The sequence below is a fragment of the Polypterus senegalus genome, chromosome 8 (genome assembly GCF_016835505.1).
Source record: "Polypterus senegalus isolate Bchr_013 chromosome 8, ASM1683550v1, whole genome shotgun sequence".
Taxonomy (NCBI): domain Eukaryota; kingdom Metazoa; phylum Chordata; class Cladistia; order Polypteriformes; family Polypteridae; genus Polypterus; species Polypterus senegalus.
This window is the reverse complement of record NC_053161.1, coordinates 66,875,518-66,896,595: the sequence shown is the minus strand read 5'-3', so window position 1 is coordinate 66,896,595 and position 21,078 is coordinate 66,875,518. Positions and strand designations below refer to the sequence as shown.

Sequence of the window (21,078 nt, the reverse complement as noted above, 5' to 3'; positions counted from 1 at the left end):
TGAAGGCTGGATCATTCAATCTGTGCAATAAATGGAGAAAAAAGCAATGGTTTAAAATGAAAAGGGAGAGAATTTTCTGATGAAACAGTGAAACAAATTAAGACAGTGCTCATAATATAATGTAAATAAAGCACTTGGTATATCCCGTGATATTAATAATTTATAAAAAAAAAAAATAAAAAAAAATCCTCATTGGGAATTTTAAATGCTACTCCAGCACATTTTTATTTTTATTTTACTTTCTGATATATAGCAATAATGCATTATTTGCATTTTTGTGTATATAATATCTCTTCTGAGAATATAAACTCAGGTTTTGTTCATATAGTTTTTAAAGTAAACAAGTGCTATGTTATCACACATATTAAGAATAATTTTCAGTATCACAAGAGCCATTTAAAAGCAGTAAATCACAGAAAAGGCAACTATCCTTCCTTCCATTTTGTAACTCGGTTACCCAGTTCAGAGTCAAGGGGTGTCATTGCACAAGGTGGGAATTGACGCTGGACTGGATGGCAGTAATTAAAGATATGCATTAATAAAAATTAGACAGTAAGTAAAAGTCAAGAAAAGCAAAATGACACATTGAAAAGAAAAATCGATTTAAGTGGCGCACTTTTTAGAACTGCTTCTTTATAGCGCCAGAATCTTTGGTCCAGTTCTTAACTCGTCACTACCTGTGTGGAATTGTCATGTTTTCCCTTTGACTATGTAAATTACTCTACATGTTCTCTAGTTTCCTTTTCACATTCTTAAGATGAGTAGATTACTCTGACTAATCACTCCAAATTGGTGAAGGCCATGAGCATTAGTGTGATCCAAAATTCACCTCATCCTATCTAGTATCGGTTCTTGCTTTGCACCATATAGAATAGCTAGGTCCGCCTGCCACCCCTCTCACAAGTCATTACTGGAGCAAAAACCTGTGAAGAATTAATAAATGAAAATCATCCATCCATAAAGTGGGTGTCACAGTTTAATAACGAAACAAGACTTTTAAGAATGTCAGTTTTTGTTACCGTTTTAAAGGGAGGAGTCTTCAAATGAGACATAGAAGTCAGTGCATTAAGTAGTCATTTTCATTCATTTTAGAAAATTGTCTTCTACTCACATCTAGCTGTTTTTTTCTTTAAGGGAAAATCTTTCTAATAGCCTGGTTGTGATAAAGTCAATTGGGATGGGTTTTCATCTTCCTGTTGATGGAATAAGATCTCTTTCTCTGGTAAGTAGAGTTTTTGCTGCTTCTGTTAAAGCAGGCAGTGTGTCAACATTGTAAAGATACAAGTGAATAAACTACAAGGCTGCTGGTTCAGTGCTTGCATTCGACTATGGACATGTCACTTAACCTATCTGTGGTCCCACTCCATAAAATATATGCAAACAATTATAAAGCATGTTGAGAATATTAATCAACTTGAGTAAATGTGACTACTAACTATAAAATATGAATACTTCTTCAATGTGTTACTGCTGAACAGGCTGTTCCTGTCTTAGATAATATGAAAAAAATTAAGTTTGCCAACAGAGTGGAAACTTTTGTTAGCATAAATCCTCAGGAATTACAAAACCAGGTATTTTGTTGAACTGACATTTAAAAGCACAAGGTTTTAGAGAATTCTGTCTTAATGTCACAAATATGTGCATGTTAGGTTAATTGGAGATTCTCAATTGGCCCTTAGCGAGTGATTGTACTTGTGTGTGTTTAAGGGGGCCTTGTAATGGACTACCATTGTATCAAGTCTAGTCAAGTCAGTTTATCACAGTATAGTACATTTCACTGAGTGCAGGCACAGCTTATACAAATGTACAGGTAAAATGCAATTACTATGACAAAGTCAGAATAATATTGTATGTTTTTATTGATAGTTACTACGGAGTATCATCAACATTTGAATTTAAATGATCAGTATTTATATTTCTAAATAACATCTCCAAATGGCAACTTACAAGGAGAAAATAGAAGTTGCCTTAAAATAAACCCCTATACATTCCAAATTATACTTCAAACAAGAATGAGATAGTATAATCTTCAGACTTCCCTGTTTAATGAAAATAATGTGATAAATAAGAAGTAAATCCAAGGACTACATTTTCTAGTTTTTCTAAATGAATATCTCACTTATGTCAACAGCTGCACAAAATGTTCACAGCTAAATTACTAAAGATGCATATATAGTAATATTTATAAAATGTTTTCACCATTGCTCTGTTACCTTCATGCTTTTTATTTGAACCGGACAAAGTTTTCTTCTTCAGTCCATATGTTAGCATTTATGGCAAGTTTTTGGCTAAGGTATTTTCACGAAAGCAACAGCACTTTGAATTATTGTGATGGTGGTATTTGGCTCAGAGTCATTAAACTACTTCAATGCTTATGTTATTTAGGTGGATTTCACAAGTATATTGGCTACCTTTGCCATTTTATCTTTATGCTTTTCCCTTTGTCTTGCTTAGCCAACAGAAAAATGCAAAGTTTTCAGATATCAAATGGCACTGGTCTTGAACTCTGTGTTGCCTAATGAATTACTGTGTTACATGCTGGTGTCCATAACTTAGAATACATTGATTTTGAGCTGCTGCCTGTAAGGATGTTTATTTTACTTTGCTTTCAAACATTTGTTGCCTGTGCGAAGAGGAGAAAATTTATAAGTCTCTTAAAAATTTATAGCAGCTTGGCTAGATCTTTCATTGTCTTATAATTTGACAGTCTGGAAAGAGTAGAGAACTGATCCAACATCATACTATACAGACATCCATGACTCATGGTGTATAAATCTAATGCTACATTGGTGTACAAAAGAACAACTAAAAAAAAAAAGCTGCATATTAAAACATCATGTACTTGCATTTGTTTAGTGTAAAAGAAAGGAGGAACCCGGCATCTTTCCACAATTTATATAATGTCCATTTTTTCAGATAGTGTATAACAAATACTGTGTTTATGCAATTAAACATAAAGGGAAGGGAATGACAGTATGGAGAGTACATTGTTATAACTGAATAACATGATGCCAATCCCACTTGTTCTTTCCTAAGTTGTCTTCTGATCTGACAATTAGACAAAGTGGTTTCACTTCTTCACACTTCTGAAGTAACAGAAAGTAGGCTTCCTTCTGATCTACCGGGGTTCTCTTCAGATCCTGCCCTTTCTGCTGAGAGTTGGTCTTTGCCCAGTGCACCCCAAAAACTAAACTGAATTAATTGCTCATAAGTGACTTTTAAGCCACACCTAATGATTACTTCTAAGTCAATCCACAGAAACTGTTGCTGGAAAGTGGGTCTCATGAACACTAGTAACCTTTTATGACTGTTGAGAACACTGTACCCCACCAAACCCTAACACACTTTCCTGAGCCAGTCTGCCAGACAGAATTCTAGGCTGCTTACCCTAATTATAGGGCAGTAGAGACTTTACTGCTACATGTCAGGCTGGATGCGTTTTACTGGCATTTAGACAGTGCTCCACCATTTCCCTCTTGCTCTTACTCACAGGTGCTCCAGCAGCCCATGAGAGATACTCTTGATTTGCCATTGTGGCTTTCCCATCCTCTTCCTCGACCTTACTCTACCCACTGTCACCCTGGTGCTACTTTCACTCTCTGGAATCCCTTACTAGCTGAAACGCTCCACAGAAATTTTGTACATCAGTTATAAATTATTTAATTATTAGATTTATTTACGAACTCATCTGAAAAAGTGGCATAAAATGTATCAAATTTGGAAAATCATTTCCCTAAAATCATCTAGAACCTGCAAGTGAGAATGGGATTCTACTCTCTAAATTTAACTTAAAACAATTATATTCAAGGTAACATGTTTTAAATTATTATAAAAAACTATGCATTGCAGTGCAATGAAGATAAAAGCACAACTGTGTAGTAGGTTGGTAAAGTGTGATATAATCTACTTTTATTTACTTCCACCCTTCTGTTTACCACATAATAAGCAAAAAAGACATTGTAGAGCTGTCATCTTATCACATAACACTTCAGAAAACGTTTTGGTTTATGACTACTGCTTGGCTCAAAACACACTTATTAATGCTGGAATTTGTTTCCTTACCAGAAGAACATATTCCAGACTTCATCCTAACATGAGAAATGGTCTGGTAAGAGAGGAAAGTGATATTGAATGGAAAGCTCAGATTAAATCCAAGTATAGTGTCTATAAACATTGTAACCCTGCCAGTTTCTGAATATTTTTTGTCCATTCTAGTGCTTTATGACAGATCCTAGAAAACCGTGACATTCAAGAAATTTAGAATAGATCCATCTATCCATCCATGGGCAAAATTTCCCTAACACATAGTTGGTAGCCCATAGGCATGTCAGATGGGACACGTCTAATGAAAAGGGAGAACTAGTAGATAAGTAAAGTGAAGTCAGTACTCCTTTCAGACTTAATGTAGAGAAGTTACTGAACTTAAAACTCTTTACAAATGCTGGACACATCAGCACTGTCTGTCTGGCCGCCAGGGGGCATGCAATAGGGTACGGTTCATAGGTAGCTAAGGGTGAACACACAAAGAGTAAGGTCTAGTTGGCTGAAGATACAAATTTGTGCAGAATCTGGAAGTGATTGAGAAAAGAACTGAAATGATCCCACGAGAGGTTTAAAGCCACTTGTCAGAGAGATTTGCTGAGGCAAAAACTCGGGCATGGGAGGAGTTTGGAGAGGCCATGGAGAACGACTTTCGGACGGCTTCGAGGAGATTCTGGTCCACCGTCTGTCGTCTCAGGAGGGGGAAGCAGTGCAGTGTCAACACCGTATATGGTGGGGATGGTGTGCTGCTGACCTCGACTCGGGACGTTGTGGGTCGGTGGGAGGAGTACTTCGAAGACCTCCTCAATCCCACTAACATGCCTTCCAATGAGGAAGCAGAGCCTGGGGACTCAGAGGGGCTCTCCCATCTCTGGGACTGAAGTCACCGAGGTGGTCAAAAAACTCCTTGGTGGCAGGGCCCCGGGTGGATGAGATCGCCGAGTTCCTTAAGGCTCTGGATGTTGTAGGACTGTCTTGGTTGACACGTCTCTGCAACATCGCATGGACATCGGGGACAGTGCCTCTGGATTGGCAGACCGGGGTGGTGGTCCCCCTCTTTAAGAAGGGGGACCGGAGGGTGTGTTCCAACTATAGAAGGATCACACTCCTCAGCCTCCCTGGAAAAGTCTATTCGGGGGTTCTGGAGAGGAGGGTCCGTCGGATAGTCGAACCTCGGATTCAGGAGGAACAGTGTGGTTTTCGTCCTTGTCGCAGAATAGTGGACCAGCTCTACACCCTTAGCAGAGTCCTGGAGGGTGCATGGGAGTTTGCCCAACCAGTCTACATGTGCTTTGTGGACTTGGAAAAGGCATTCGACCGTGTCCCTCGGGGAATCCTGTGGGGTGCTCCGGGAGTATGGGGTACCCAACCCCCTGATAAGAGCTGTTCGGTCTCTGTACAACCGGTGTCAGAGCTTGGTCTGCATTGCCGGCAGTAAGTCGAGCCCGTTTCCAGTGAGAGTTGGACTCCGCCAGGGCTGCCCTTTGTCACTGATTCTGTTCATAACTTTTATGGACAGAATTTCTAGGCGCAGCCAGGGTGTTGAAGGGGTCCGGTTTGGTGGACTCAGGATTGGGTCACTGCTTTTTGCAGATGATGTTGTCCTGTTTGCTTCATCAGGCCGTGATCTTCAGCTCTCTCTGGATCGGTTCGCAGCTGAGTGTGAAGCGGCTGGGATGAGAATAAGCACCTCCAAATCCGAAGCATGGTCCTCAGCCGGAAAAGGGTGGAGTGCCCTCTCAGGGTTGGGGGAGAGATCCTGCCCCAAGTGGAGGAGTTCAAGTATCTTGGGGTCTTGTTCACGAGTGAGGGAAGAATGGAGCGTGAGATCGACAGGCGGATCGGTGCGGCATCCGCAGTGATGCGGGCTCTGCATCGGTCTGTCGTGGTGAAAAAGGAGCTGAGCCGTAAGGCAAAGCTCTCAATTTACCAGTCGATCTACGCTCCTACCCTCACCTATGGTCATGAGCTATGGGTAGTGACCGAAAGAACGAGATCACGAATACAAGCGGCTGAAATTAGTTTCCTCCGCAGGGTGTCTGGGCTTTCCCTTAAAGATAAGGTGAGAAGCTCAGTCATAAGGGAGGGGCTCAGAGTAGAGCCGCTGCTTCTACGCATCAAGAGGAGTCAGATGAGGTGGCTCGGGCATCTGATCAGGATGCCTCCTGGACGCCTCCCTGATGAGGTGTTCCGGGCACATCCAACCGGGGAAGACCCAGGACACGCTGGAGGGACTATGTCTCCCGGCTGGCCTGGGAACGCCTTGGGATTCTCCCGGAAGAGCTGGAAGAAGTGGCCGGGGAGAGGGAAGTCTGGGCCTCTCTGCTTAAGCTGCTGCCCCCGCGACCCGACCTCGGATAAGCGGAAGAGGATGGATGGATGGATGTCAGAGAGATGCCAGTTGAGTGTAGAGCAGGGAAAAGATTTCATTGAAAGCACTCAAATGATGGAAAAAAAGAGTGGTCATGATAAGGGTAAAGGGGCCTGTTAGTATATGAGGTACAGTTTAAGAAGCATGAACAAGTGGATGAAGCACTGACAGACAGGCGTGGAGAGCAGTACTGTGAAGGCTCAGAGTGCATTAGGTGTGTGCTGTGTCTGTTTATTAATAAAATTATCAATAATTTGCATGTTTCTTGCCTCTTTTTGTTAATTGTGTTCTCTAATAAATCTTTTATTTGGTATTTTGCTCTCCTTGACATCGTTCTGGGCTAATGGGCACTACCAGAGCACCATGATCTTTTGATTTAGTATAAGCTGGAACTTCCAAGAAATTAAAAACTTATATATTTTGTTGAATTTGTCATTTCATAATTATACTGAATAATAGCAATTGCCAAGTAATCGAAGTACAATGGATTAACATGCTCCCAACCCACTTGCATTAGTTGAATGTTCCTTTAATTTCACAAGGTAATGTGGCTGCTTTAGCAGTTGCAAGTAATGGTTTCAGCTTTCAGTGCCAGGCTGGTTCTACTCTCTGCCTGAATCTCTTGCTTATTTTTTTTTTTTTTGTTCTCAGCCGTAAGGTTTTATGTCAGTTTACATGTGCAGTGCTCATTAATCTCAGTGCAAAGATTTGTAGTTGTCTCTTGAATATGCTTTTTCCCTTATTTCTTTTGAAAAATTGCAGCAGCTTTGATGATATTGTATGTTATTATGTCTGCTTTTTATAAATTTGCTGCTCCTAGTATGATTTTGCAAGATTAAGGAAGTCATTGTAATCAGGAGCCACAAGAAACAGCCATATGTGAACCTTGGTGATAGCTGTATAAAATTTCAAGAAAAGAGCAAAATTAATTTCCATTCTCTTAATTAAACAAAGAGTTGAGTTAAACTTGTGAAACAGATTCTCATTAAAAGCATGACTGGGCTGGAAATACGCAGATGCTGCATGAATTAACACTCCATTCTCATGAGAGAAAGTTCAAGACTATGCCCATCACTATGCTGAATAAGTGTTTCCTAAAGAAGAGTTAAAAAAAGGTTGCCTTCAGACAATTTCTGTTATGTCACTACAGGTAAATATGCTGGGTTGTTTTATTTCAGCTATATTGAAAATGAATTGGATTAGCAGAGGTTTAAGGGGACCTCATTTACAATATGATAGGCAACTTCAGCAAACTGAAAATAAGATGATGCCTGGAGTGAATTTATCAAATAAGCTTTTGTTATTTCATTATTATCTAAGTCTAGTCCTAGTGTAATCACCATAAAATATATATTGTTCTCATAAACATTTATAGAAATAAACTTAAATAGTGAACTGAATACACCCCACATGTCAAGCACATTTGTAAAAATTGCAAAGACAGTTCACCAAAAAAACAAACAAACAAACAGAATGAAAAATGATAAGCAAATCTCATCAAGGCAGATGTTAAAAAGAAGAGTAGGGTACAAATAAATTTTATTTGGTATTAGCAGGTTAGCAACAAACAGTAAAAATGCAGTTCATATCAAGTTGGTATGTTTGACATTTGTTTATAATTGTACATTGTAAAATGAAGATCTACTGTATATATACATTTTAAAAATGTGTCTACCCTACTAGCTTATTGCAGCACAGTGGACATTCAAACAAATGAGGCAAAAGTGAAAGTTCTTTTTTCACAATCATGGTATATAATAATTTGCCACATACAATACCATTCTAAATTGAAGCTTAAAATACATTGTCTGTTCTTGCAGCTTTTAATGAGACTTGAGGGTACAGGAATCCAATGGTGAATTAAAGAGCCTTAAGACTTACCAAATATGTCCAATGTAAAGCAGCAAAGGTTTTATTTTCAGTAAACATGTCTTTCACATTTATGAGGCCTCCTTGTGGTAAAGAAATAAAACTAGAAATAATTATTTTAATCACAGATTCTTGGAACTAACTTTCTTGAGGTAAATATTCATTTCCTGATTGCTTGTCTACTCATAGCCTCTGTCTTGGGTGGAATTATGATGACACAAAAGCCCCTAATGCCAAGCTATATTCTGTATATAATCCTACCTTTGCTTCTGCAATTCTGTTTCTGCAGCAGTTTTTTTTTCTGTCATGGCTTGTAATAACCTTGTAATACCAGACAGATGTGTTTCCAAATAATGTTAACAATGAATCGGCTCTGCTGAAGTGGCTTATCTGTGTGTGTGTGTGTGTGTGCAGTGATGGGCTAACCTCTATCCAAGGGCACCTAATGCTTACTGGCATAGGCTATAGTTGCCCTTTGATCAGACTCTGGTAAGCAGATTAGGAAGATGGATTGATTATTATTATCATTATTATTGTGCCTGTAGATTACAAAAATTCATGAATAGTTTAATCTTCTTGCAAGTGTTTGTCCCACATTGATACAGGCCCCCCTTTCAGCATTAAGCTTTCCATTTTTTCAGTCCAGGGCATTTTTGTGTGGCAGCATTGACTTCTCACATTGCATTTCATCTCTCAAGTGATCATGCCAGAATTTCTTTGGGGCTCTCTTGTGGTTGCTTTTCCTGTGGCACAAACCTGTCTTTGCTGCCAATTACTTGTCGCTGTAGATCAAGTGGCCATTTCATTGGAGGCATGCTATCATATTTGAACATAGTAATGGAGGGAAGATATTGAGGACAGCAATTAATAATAAACAGTAATAATAATATGGAGCAGCAAGGTACCACAGTGGTAGCGCTGCTTTCTGACAGTGAAGGAGACTGGGATTTGTGTGTATGTGGAATTTGCATGCTCTTGCCAGATGCTCCCGTTTTCTCCCATAGTCCAAACACATGCAGGTTAGGTGAATTGCTGTTGCTAAAGTGACCCATGTGTTTATCCAGTCATATGTCCAATGCTTGCTGGGATAGGCTCCAGTTGCCCCGCAACCCTGCCCTGGATAAGCGGGTAAAGAAGATGGATGGATGGATTGATGAATGCCTACCTGTTCAGTTCTTGTTACTCGACTACATACTACGTGCCTGCTCAATATTCTCTCTCACTGAAGCACCCACATGTATTATCCAGCAGTATAGGCAATGCTTGCAAAATAAAGAAATGAACTTTTTTTTTATATAATGAAAAATAAAAGAGATAGTAAGTGTACTGTTTTCAGTTATTATTGTCTGTTTGTCTGTGGAACAGGGTCTGTACATCAGCATTCACTAATGTCAATACCGGGCACCAAGGTGAATCCACAGAGAGAAATGAACGGGGTAGTACAGCCAGTCTTCTTTTAAAATGGCAGAATCTCACAACAGTGGTTTGCTTTTTGATTTCTCACCATCTTAAAATAAAATGGATAATCTGTTTTGTAATATACTATGTCTGAAATCTCAAAACATGGATCAGTTCTTGATATCATTTTTGGCTTGAAAAGTGGATGTGTTTGGCAAGTTTTAAGCTTTTTTTTTTTTTTTTTTTTTTATACGCCTCATTATAAGATGAAGACCAGACAAGATATTTATAAAGCTTACAAAAAATGTTTCACTTTAAAACACAGTTTTATGTGGCAAAGTAATGTATACCATGATTGTAAAGAAATAACTGACTTGAAAAATACAGAACTTATCTTTTAATTTACCAAAATTTTAAAATCAAACTATGAATGTCCATGTACAGTATGTATAATCATTCATATCAGGATTGTGGAAAAGAGAGTGCAGGCAGAAGAGTGTCAGGAATGATTTGTGACAGATGGATATCAGCAAGAATGAAAGGGAAGGTCTACAGGACGGTAGTGAGACCAGCTATGTTATATGGGTTGGAGACGGTGGCACTGACCAGAAAGCATGAGACAGAGCTGGAGGTGGCAGAGTTAAAGATGCTAAGATTTGCACTGGGTGTGACAAGGATGGCCAGGGTTAGAAAGGAGTACATTAGATGATCAGCTCAAGTTGGACAGTTGGGAGACAAAGTCAGAGAGGCGAGATTGCATGAGTTTGGACATGTACAGAGGAGAGATGCTGAGTATATTGGGAGAAGGATGCTAAGGATAGAGCTGCCAGGGAAGAGGAAAAGAGGAAGGCCTAAGAGAAGGATTATGGATGTGGTGAGAGAGGACATGCAGGTGATGTGTGTAACAGAACAAGATTCAGAGGACAAAAAGATATGGAAGAAGATGATTCGCTGTGGCAACCCCTAATGGGAGCAGCCAAAAGAAGAAGATGATTATACATGTGTAAGAAAAAGTGTATCAAGTATCTCTATAATTTTTGCAGTGATTTACTTTTTATTAATAAATTCCAACTACTGTCTTCATTCCTTCTCTTTATTGCATAATTGTAGCTATTGCTGCTCTCTGAATTCAGCAGCGGCAGAAATTTTATATAAATAGCGATTTGAGCTCTTGGTCAATAATTTTTTCCACAGGTTCTCATTTTATATTGTCATAATGTTCAGTGTGACAAAAGTATTAACGTCATTGCTAAATTGTACCTACATTAGCCAGAATATGCTGATGAATAAATGGAACAGGTTGAAAAGATGAGAGAGAGAGAGAGAGAGAGAGAGAGAGAGAGAGAGAGAGAGAGAGAGAGAGAGAGAGAGAAAGAGGTCAGAAAACAGAGAAGATTTATAGTCTTCAGCTATATGGTCAGAAAGCATTCCACTCATGCCTAGTATTGATTGTCAAAACAGTAATGTATGATTAAAAGGCATATAAATCTTAATAAGGTCAAGGCAAATTGCCACAACAGATCTGGTCGTCTGGAATTACAGAGTACTAAATCATCATTGTGGATCCCTACTGCAGGCAGGACTGCTGGGCAGTCTTTATAACAGTACTGCTACAGCTGTGTTGCACAAACTGCAAGAATGGCACACAAAATATAAAATTACAAATTGCTATTAATTTGCTCCAAAAATGTTTAAGAATTTTGCTGATCAATTTGATTTTATTCCTAGCACCACAAACTTGCATCTTCCTGAAAGAAATGCTTTTCCTGAAAAAAAATGTGCTTATAGAAATGGAACATAGGTACCCTATCATAAAATCAACCAAGAACTAAACAAAATTATTCAACTATAATCTATCACTTGTCATTCCATATACTATCAAACCTGCTAAATTTATTTATGGGTCACGGGAGCCCAAGCCATTCAATTCCTATGCATTCTCTCTCATACAGCGTCAGTTTAGAGTTGCCAATAAACCTAACGCACATTTCTGGACTCGGAGAACATGCAAACCATTTGCCATCTGGAGCAGGGTTCTAACCCAGTTGGTACATCATATATAAAGTACTGTACATATATAGTATATGCAAATAGGACTCATTTTTTACATGTGTTCACATATAATGCAAAAGCACCTACTGTGACAGCCATGTCTGTCTCTCTGTCTGTCTGCATGAAACAACTCGGCAAACTCAACCCCTTCCCCCACCCTGGACCGATTTTGTTGAAGTTTGGTGCAAAAATTCTTCAAAGAAATTTGGTGAGACAGTTTAGCTTTCACTTTCAAATCATTGGCAAATACAGGAACTCCTCTGTTTTGAAACAGAGAAACATTGTGTGCAACTTCAACTACAAATTAGTTTACTGTTTCAATTTTACATTAAGAGAGGTTACACCAACTTGTATAGTGTCCTCTGACAGCCTCTTGGATCCCCAGTACAATGCCAGAGATGAGGCGCTCAGGCACAAGCAGCTCATACAACAGTACCCTCATCCTGCTGCTTTAAGTAAGTTAACCATAAAAGTACCAAAAAAAAAACAAAGTCATTTCTCTGGAAATGAATGGAAGAGGAAAGCAATTATGTAAGAATATATAAGACTGATTTGACTGAACTAATATCACTCAGATTATTCTTATAAAGAAAGGGGTTTGTTTAAATTAATTACAAATGAATGGTAATGAATATAAACAGCATGGGTTTAGAAAGTGAACTTGAAAGCATAAATGATCTTCGGACAGAGGATAGGAGCCACATGGCATGCCACAAGCATTTTGCTCCCGATGTGCAGTTTCTCCAATGCACAAGGAACCTGATTATACCATAAATAGGAAGGATGGAGCAGATTTACAGCTTATTTATTCTGAAAGATTTACTTAGTGGTTTAACATACAACAGACTAAGCTGTGGTCTGTGTCTGAAGAGCCGCTTTTGCTACTGTGCATCTTCAGAATGAAATTAAAACATTTAAGAAATTGTCACCTATGGTATTCCCATTATATAGTAAATCAGTTCAATTCCAACATTTGTTATAATTTTTAGGAAGTACTGGGTTTTAACTAATATTGATAGATGGAGAACTTTTTTCTGTAGATTTTTTCTTATCATAGGGTAATATTGGTAATGATTTTATGCAAGCATTATTTATTTTGCATTGATAGTGGTTTTTCTTTTGGCATTTTCACTTTTATTGTCAATATGAGTTGGCATTTAATAAGTAACTGACAGGCGTGGTATAGTTATTAAGGCTAAGAAAGACCGGAATGTATTCACTGCACTAAGTATGTGCTGGGTAGGGCCGTTAATGGAGTTTACATCTTTTTTGGGTTCTCTTTTGTTATGTACATATGTTGTTTTACACACCAACACACATTTTTTTATATACTGTAGTTTGAATTAGAATCTGCTCTGCATTAAAGTCTATTTTGCTTTAATTATCTTTTAATTTACATGACATTGTAAAAGTACTGTTAAAAAGCACATTTTCAACAGTCTACTAACATCCATCATCCAACCCGCTATATCCTAACTACAGGGACACGGGGGTCTGCTGGAGCCAATCCCAGCCAACACATGGCGCAAGGCAGGAAACAAACCCTGGGCAGGGTGCCAGCCCACCGCAGGGCGCATACACACACCCCAAGTACACACTAGGGACAATTTAACATCGCCAATGCACCTAACCTGCATGTCTTTGGACTGTGGGAGGAAACCGGAGTACCCGGAGGAAACCCATGCAGACACGGGGATGAAGTAACCATAACGACATTCGGATGAAGTAACTAAAAAAATGTGAAACTTTCATATCATTTAACTTAGTTCCCACACACACTTGAATGTTACGCCATGCCTACATTTCCTAACTTGCTAATTTTATTGTAGAACAGAAATTTAAAAGAACTTTAAAACCCTTGCTTGCTACAATGTGCACTTATGCTAGACAGCATGTCTGCTTAAGGTGTTTGTCATAACCTGTTGAAGAGGCTGGATGCATACATCAATAAAAGGCCTGCAGAAGTCTTTAGGGTTTAATATATCATTGCTGTTTTCATGTCAAATGCCGCCAGCTGGAATTTATTGCTGAAGAAAAGCTCCCTTATTGACTGAAATGTGGAATTAAAAGTCAAAAGCATTTAATCAACTCTCTAACTATTCAGCTGCTTCTTTTGGGAATATTTTTATGATTTACAAAATCCATACCCAACTCATTAATAAGATTGACACATGATTTTAAAAGTGTTCAGTAAGTCAGAAATTTGCTCACAGCAAATACCAAAATCGTCAGCATTTTCTTAAATACATAAAAGCTATTACATGTTTAATTAAGAAATGATCCCTGTTACATAATGCAGCATGTTAGTTCACTGTGTGAGGTTACTCCAGGATGCTTAACGTGTGCACATGACCAATAGTTTGAGGGCACTGAATCATTGTTTAAGTGCTCTGCATACTCTCTCTCTCCTTGAAGGCGTATTCAATTTTTGCTCCGCCATGAACAACTGAATGCATTCTCTAATAAAATACAATACTGTATGCATGACAGTAATTCATTGATGGATTTCTGCCCTGTGCAGAGCTGTTTCCCACCTTGCCCCTATTACTCTAGGGATAAGCTTTGGCCCCTCAACACTGAAATAGATTTGTTTGTGTTGAAATTTCATGTTCTTTTCATGCCAGTTTTAGTATTCGTTAGATATGTGGTATAGTCTTGTATAGTGCACTGGGCTCATAAATGGAAGGGAGTTTAATAAGAATCAATTAATATTGAAAAGCTACAAAGGCCCCATGTGAGTAAGCCTGTGTATATGTGAAAATGTGTCCTTTTATGGGCTGGCACCTCTTCTATTTTGATTCCTTTCTTATGAGCAATGCTAATAAGATGGGCTCCAGTCATCACAACACTAAATTAAAAATTAAAAGAGAAATTTAAAAAATGTGTGGATGCTTGTATAATTCAAATAGTTAAAATATCAAGACACAACGCCATTTATGATAGGTCTGTTTCATTTCAAAGATTGGATGCCTTCTAGTGTCTTTAGAGCATTATGTTTAATACACGTCATACTTATATTGTGGGCAAGGATTTCAAGTATTTTAATTAATTTATTTATTTTTAATTTTTATCACATGCTAGCTTACTAAGAATCCAGAGATCCTGGAATCTGTTATAATTTTACACACTTGCTGTATTCAGAAGTACAAAACGTGTTTTGACTAGTGTTGGCAGCTATGTTCTGTTATGAAGCTAGTTTTTTTGTTCAGAAATGTAAAACATGTTTGCCTTTAGATGACTGTATAGTTCAATTTTTTTCCCCAGTTTTACACTTTGAGAGTTCAGTCAATATATCCAACCTAATAGTAAAGTGGCTATTTTGGACAAATCCCAAAATTACTTTAACAATTTCTCATAAGAAACCGTTGAAATATCCACTCTCTCACAATATTTATCAACACGTTAATAAAATACTAATCCTGCCACCACAAAGATATGATTAATGTTGAACTGATTTGTTCCCTGGAGTTTGAATACCTAAAGGGAAACTGTATGTATCTTAACACTAAGGGAAAGGGAGTTTCTCTTCTGACATGCAGGGGAGAGGAGGCAATTGCCTCAAGTAAAGCAGTTTTACTATCTTTGGTATCTTGTTCATAAGCGAGGGTTCAAGGGATCCTGTGTGTCAGAGCAGCGGACTGGTGCAGCAATAGCAGTGGATGAAGCCTGGAACAATGAGGTATGACTTAAGCACATGCTGGGATTTTGGCCTTGGAGCCTCTGCAGATTTTTTTTTTCCTCCAGCTTAACTTTACAACAGCACTGAGTGTAAGGCAAGAGGAAAATGTGGTGCATGATACACCGCACGATTGCCCCACCAAACAGAAAAGAGGGTGCTTTGTGCAATCCACTAACAGAAATCTATAAATAAAGTATTGGCTTAATTTTGATCTAGTTATTTATTATAGATATTTTGAAACAATATGGCCTTGTGGCGGACCAGGTAAAGTGTTCTTACCTTGAATGTTCAGGAGCAGAAGTTACGGATAGAAAAAAATGGAAGGTTGTTATTTACTTCATAGCGCATGAAGGACTAAATGTTTTTGTTAATCAAGAAATATTATTGAAACATTTACAATATTGGAAGATCTTGCCTGCTCCTGCCACCAGCAACATTGCACATATGTGTGAAAGGAGAAGTTGAGCAGGCACATTGCACACAATCAAGTGACATGCACAGGGAGAACATGCAAACACTATACAGACTCTGGCACTGAGAGTCAGGAATGCTAGCTATGTACTACCACACTGCCTATATTAAAACATCTGCACTAAATTTACTAAACTTTAATCTGATTACAATTAAATGTCTATATCTTTTGTTCAGTTATTGTCAGTTGAATGCAAACTACATGGTTTCTTAACCTCTCCCTCAATGACCATGCCCAACTCCAAGAGCAAACTAAAAACAGCATGTAGCTTCTTGCCTTTCACCCAGTGCTGCTGTGAAAATCACTGGCTCCCTGTGACCCTAAACCTTGCAGATTAAATTTATCCCTCAGCACATGCAGGATTAAATATATACCTATGGCTTCTGGTCAGTTCTTGTCACTTTATTGCATGCTATGCACATCCTCAATTAATACTTCACTAGCCGTCACATGATGTCTAGAACACGCACATGAATGATAATACCAACTACACCAGACAGTATCTTTTGTGAAATAATGCAATATTCTATTGTTTTTGCGTGGCAGGAATAAGCTTCTGTAGTAACCAGTTTTGCGTAGTGAAGAAAAAAAAATGAAGATTTAAACAGCTAACAAAAAAGGTTTATCTGTAGGGTTTTAGAACTTTCTCTTGCTGAGAAGATGAGGAGGTTTGCTATAAACAGTTATATTGCTTGAAAACCAAACAACAAGAATAATAGTATAGTTTGCCAGTATTTTTACACATCCTGTACTGAAGCTGTTCATGTCTTTCTATTTGGTCAAACTAAGATCCACCTCTGTGGTTTGTTTGAATTTATCCAACTAATGAGACAATGTTTCATATTGTTTCTTGTAATGCTCCATTAACTACTGTGCACAGTATGTAGACTTTAGTTCAAAAGCCTTATACCTCCTCCAGATTTAAGACCCACAAAACATGTAAAGAAAGTATCTTTCAAGAACAAAAACATTTCCTCATGAATCATGCACAAGCAACATGTGAGAATGGCTGTGGCCCTACCTACCAGTTACTTGGGGAGCTGGCTGTACCACTTGTCATTTCTTTTGAAATTTGCCAGAATCAAGAGACATAATATTTTGCCTCAGTGTTTTTACAGAGCAACTCTAGGTCTCCTTCCTCTGTCCATGACAACTCCCAGGCCAATCTGTTCCGAAAGGCCCATTACCTATATACTTCCGTTTTTCTTTCATATATTTAAATATAAAATTATTCTTAGACAGTTACAGTTCTCTGCGGTGTCATATACAGATCACAAGCCAGTTTTTTTCATTTAAGCCATAACATATTGCAACCCTCAGCATCAATTGTAAAAGCTCTCTCAGGCGATATTGTCCAATAACTGACTCAATTTATCATCAATTGCTTGAAACTGTAGTCTGATCTTAAGATTCTCTAAAAGATGCCGAATGGACCTTCAGTCAAGTATTTCAGTATTATATCTTTATGCAGGCATTTCAACTACAAAACTACCCTCCTATAACTTATCTTTATTTACTCAATTTATTTTATTTACCTAATTTTACTTTGTATGTGCCCCTTTGCTTGCTTGCTAGCTAGGCTGAGTCACTTTCTTCCCATATGTCACTTAGCCCATTGTCTGTATTGGAAGAATTCATATTGTTTCATTTCTTATTTCCCACACATTTATGTTGCTTATTTTGAAGCTCATTTCATTCACTCATTTGGTGCCAAGCTGCTTAAAAAATTAGATATAGTTACAACAGTAAATAACAGATTGTTGTCATCATGTCTGGTCTCGATTTAAAAAAAAAAAAATAAAGTAATAATCCTGTCTTTTGTTGTTCACCACCTTTTCCTGTTGTGAGTTAATCATTCCAGTTTTTAAGTTGGGCCCTTAGTTTTGCATAACTCCTGTAGCCTTTCTGTGGGTTTACAGAAAACAATATGTACCCATTATGTCACCGCTTAAGTCCTCTGTGCCACTTCTAATAAAGTATGTTTTTTTTGGAAAATACTCTAGAATATATCAAAGAAATTTGGGAATTAGGCATATAATTTACTAACATGGCATTACATTCATCTATCTTTTGTACCCATGTTTTCCATTACAGGGATGTATAAAACTAGTCTCCATTCTCAAAGCATTAGGCCTAAGGCAAGTACAATCAGTTCATGGAATGCCAGTTCAGCAGTAGCACACTTATGCAGGTCATTCCCGTTTGAAGTGCCACAATTCCATGATTATGGTAAAAGTGGATCCAGACACAGGTTTGAAACTTCACAAGAACAGTGATTAGGCTCACTGTTGAATGTCACCTGGTGCTGTAAGGAAGCACCATTAACTATTTATTTTGACCAATAAAATGGAGGTGAGGGGACCAGAGTAGCATTAGTCACAAAGTAGAAACTAGTCCTGAATAGGCCACCTATCCATCACAGGGCCCCATTTAGTGTGTACACACACAACACATGACCAGTGTAGAATGACAATTACCCTAACATGGTCCTGATTGGGATATGGGGGGAAACTATGGTACCTGAAAAAGAAACAAAATTAAACAGTGACATAGACAACATGCAAACTGTATATATTGAATGGCCTGGAGCTACGAGGTAGTTGATATTAACTGTGTTGATTCCTAATACAGACAGTCCATTAAGGATTAGCTTAAAATACATCCATTCTAGATATAGTATGCATATCAGAAATTCTAAAAGATCTTTACTGGACATAAAACTGAGAGACTCATAATATTTATTTACTGAAACATTTTCCAGCATGCCCACCTAATTTCTTTGATACCCCTAAGTGTTGCTGGGGTTAAAAAGAGAATTTTGGGTATGAATCTTTTTTTCTGAATTTAGCAGAGGTTTCAAGAATCAAATTATACTGTGCTAGTGCTGCCTAGAAAATATCATCATTTAGGAAACAAATGATCCTATAGCTAAGTGGTATAAAAGAAAAACCTAAGCAGATGAATAAAAAAAAATAAAAGAAGAAGAAGATGCAACCTATTACTTGGTACTGGGTGTTTTTTTCCAGGTATATTTTATCTCATCAAACTGTTTATTTGTCCATGGACATACTGTATATGCTCATGATTATGCTCTTAACAACAACTCCAGCAGAATTCTTTCAACTTAGCTATGAATCAGGTACTCAAGAACACCAGTGTAAATTAAGGGGATGTGCACTTAGGACTAAAGCCAAAACACACAGAGTTGTGGGAATCTGGAACAAACAAACAAAAGTCCTGTAGTTGAAGCAGAAACCTTGACAACCTTTAAGAAGTATCTGGATGAGAAATTGGGACAGCTTACCACAAGCAGTATAAGTGACTCGATTAAGTTCACACAATGATAGAAGTGGTGACTGAACTGGCAACCTTCTGGTTTAGACAGCATTTCTTTACACAGCCCATATGCCTTCAGATCCACACAGCCATGACCAGGAAAACAGCGTACTGACAACACCGCTTGCTTTTTTCATTGCAGGAGGCTGTACAAGAGCTTTTTCTGGAAAATGGAAGAATACTAGATGCAGCAAAAGGAAATGGATATGAGGTTATCGATACCTTCAGCATTACAATGGGTCGCTATAAAGAGTTTCTTCAGGGAAGGTGTGCCTGCCACTTCCATGAGGTAAACTTGTGAATGGAATGGAACCACGTAGTTTAGCCATCACAAAGACACAGTCTTGCTGGGATAATTTTCTTTATTGTGTATGTAATGATACATATTTGTACTTGTAATACTCTACCAAATCACATGAAAGGTGGAGAGTATATTACGGTGGTTGGCTGGATGGAGAAAAAAAAAAAAAAAATCAACAGATTGCATTCCAAGGTTTAAGAAGAAAATTACATTTAAATAGGACTTCACTTTAGTGCCCTTCTGGTTTCCAGCTTTAGGAATGTGCATGTTGGTAGCAGATGGCCCAGATCCTCAGTCTGTGAAGCACTTTGCTGCATTTATTGATCTGATCTTAGTCTGATTGCACTTTGGTAGCACTTAAATGCTAGTAGTATTCCAAAACATCCAGTCTAGCTTAGATGTGGTTCACCGATATCATGGAAAGTATTCTGTTTGAATTATCTTCTTACTCCTTACTTTCTCGTGGCGTATATGTTATCCACATTTAAGCTTCTACAAAGGATTCTGGTACTTGAGAAAGAGTAATAAAAGGTTTACTGTATTTTCTGAAATACAGTTAAAATAGGGTTGAGCTTCCCCACACTTCCTCTACGTACAGACGAGATTATATAGGATAAATAGTGCCATTATATGGGAGATGTTGAGTAAAGAGGCAGGGTCCAGCCTTGCTACAACCTATCCCCCAAACAACTGCTCCTCAAATATAGGTCCCAATGAAATTAATGTTGTTAGAGGTTTAGACAGTGCATACAGCCGCTCTAACCCTACACAAACAGGCAGGACACAAGTTTCTCCACACAGCATGCCTTTATTTACAGATGAGAAAGAGCTTCCTTCGCTCCCCATAAGAGTACAATGTTCACATCACCGAAACACTGTCTTTCTCGCTTCCAGTCCTTCTTGCCTCCACTCCTCCTTAAAGGCTTTGTCCTTCTTCTTCCCAACTCTAGCCCTTGAGTAATGGCAACTAGCCCCTTTTATAGGGCTCCAGGATGGACTCCAGGTGCCCAACAACCTTCTTCTGGCAATACTTCCTGGTGTGACAGAAGTGCTGCCAAACAGGGCCCTGTAAACGCCCAGATGCTGCTTGGCGGTGGCCACTGGCCCCAGCAGGGTTTAGCCTCCATGCTCCAAACCCATGGCCCCACTTTAAGCAAGAGGGCTGCCCTCTATCGGTCCAGGAGAGAAATTGTCCTGAAAACACTCTTTCGCCCGCTCCTTCCATTGTTGGAGTATCCTGGCCGGATAAGGGCCTCTGCTGTCCAACACAACTAGGAAAAGGGAAATTTTAAAACATCGAATACTCCAGACCACTGTGGACATTAACCATCCATTACAAATTCAAACCCACTCAACCCAGTTCAAACTCGCTCACAGTGGGTCAATTTAGAGGCAATAGTTGACCTAATCAATACACCTTTTGGAAGTTTTACTACGGTACCTGGGGAAAAACTCCATTCAGACACAGGGTGATCATGCAATCTTCAGACAGTGACCAAGATGACACTTGACCCCATTTTCTTAAAGTAATGAGGCAGTACCATGAACTGCTGTAAAAC

General features: G+C 38.5%; 1 protein-coding gene and 1 long non-coding RNA gene across 3 annotated transcripts in view; one reads left to right on the top strand and one right to left on the bottom strand.

Moving 5' to 3' along the window:
• Positions 1–21,078, bottom strand: part of LOC120534007 — a 211,459-nt gene that overhangs the window by 138,883 nt on the left and 51,498 nt on the right. The window lies entirely within an intron of this gene.
• The window catches only part of cped1 (cadherin-like and PC-esterase domain containing 1), a 333,365-nt gene that overhangs the window by 294,893 nt on the left and 17,394 nt on the right, over positions 1–21,078 (top strand). For both annotated transcript variants that reach the window (XM_039761207.1, XM_039761206.1), the window contains exons 19-20: positions 1,135–1,222; positions 19,361–19,507. In XM_039761207.1, coding sequence (XP_039617141.1) covers positions 1,135–1,222; positions 19,361–19,507 — 235 coding nt within the window. The remainder of the gene's footprint in view (positions 1–1,134; positions 1,223–19,360; positions 19,508–21,078) is intronic.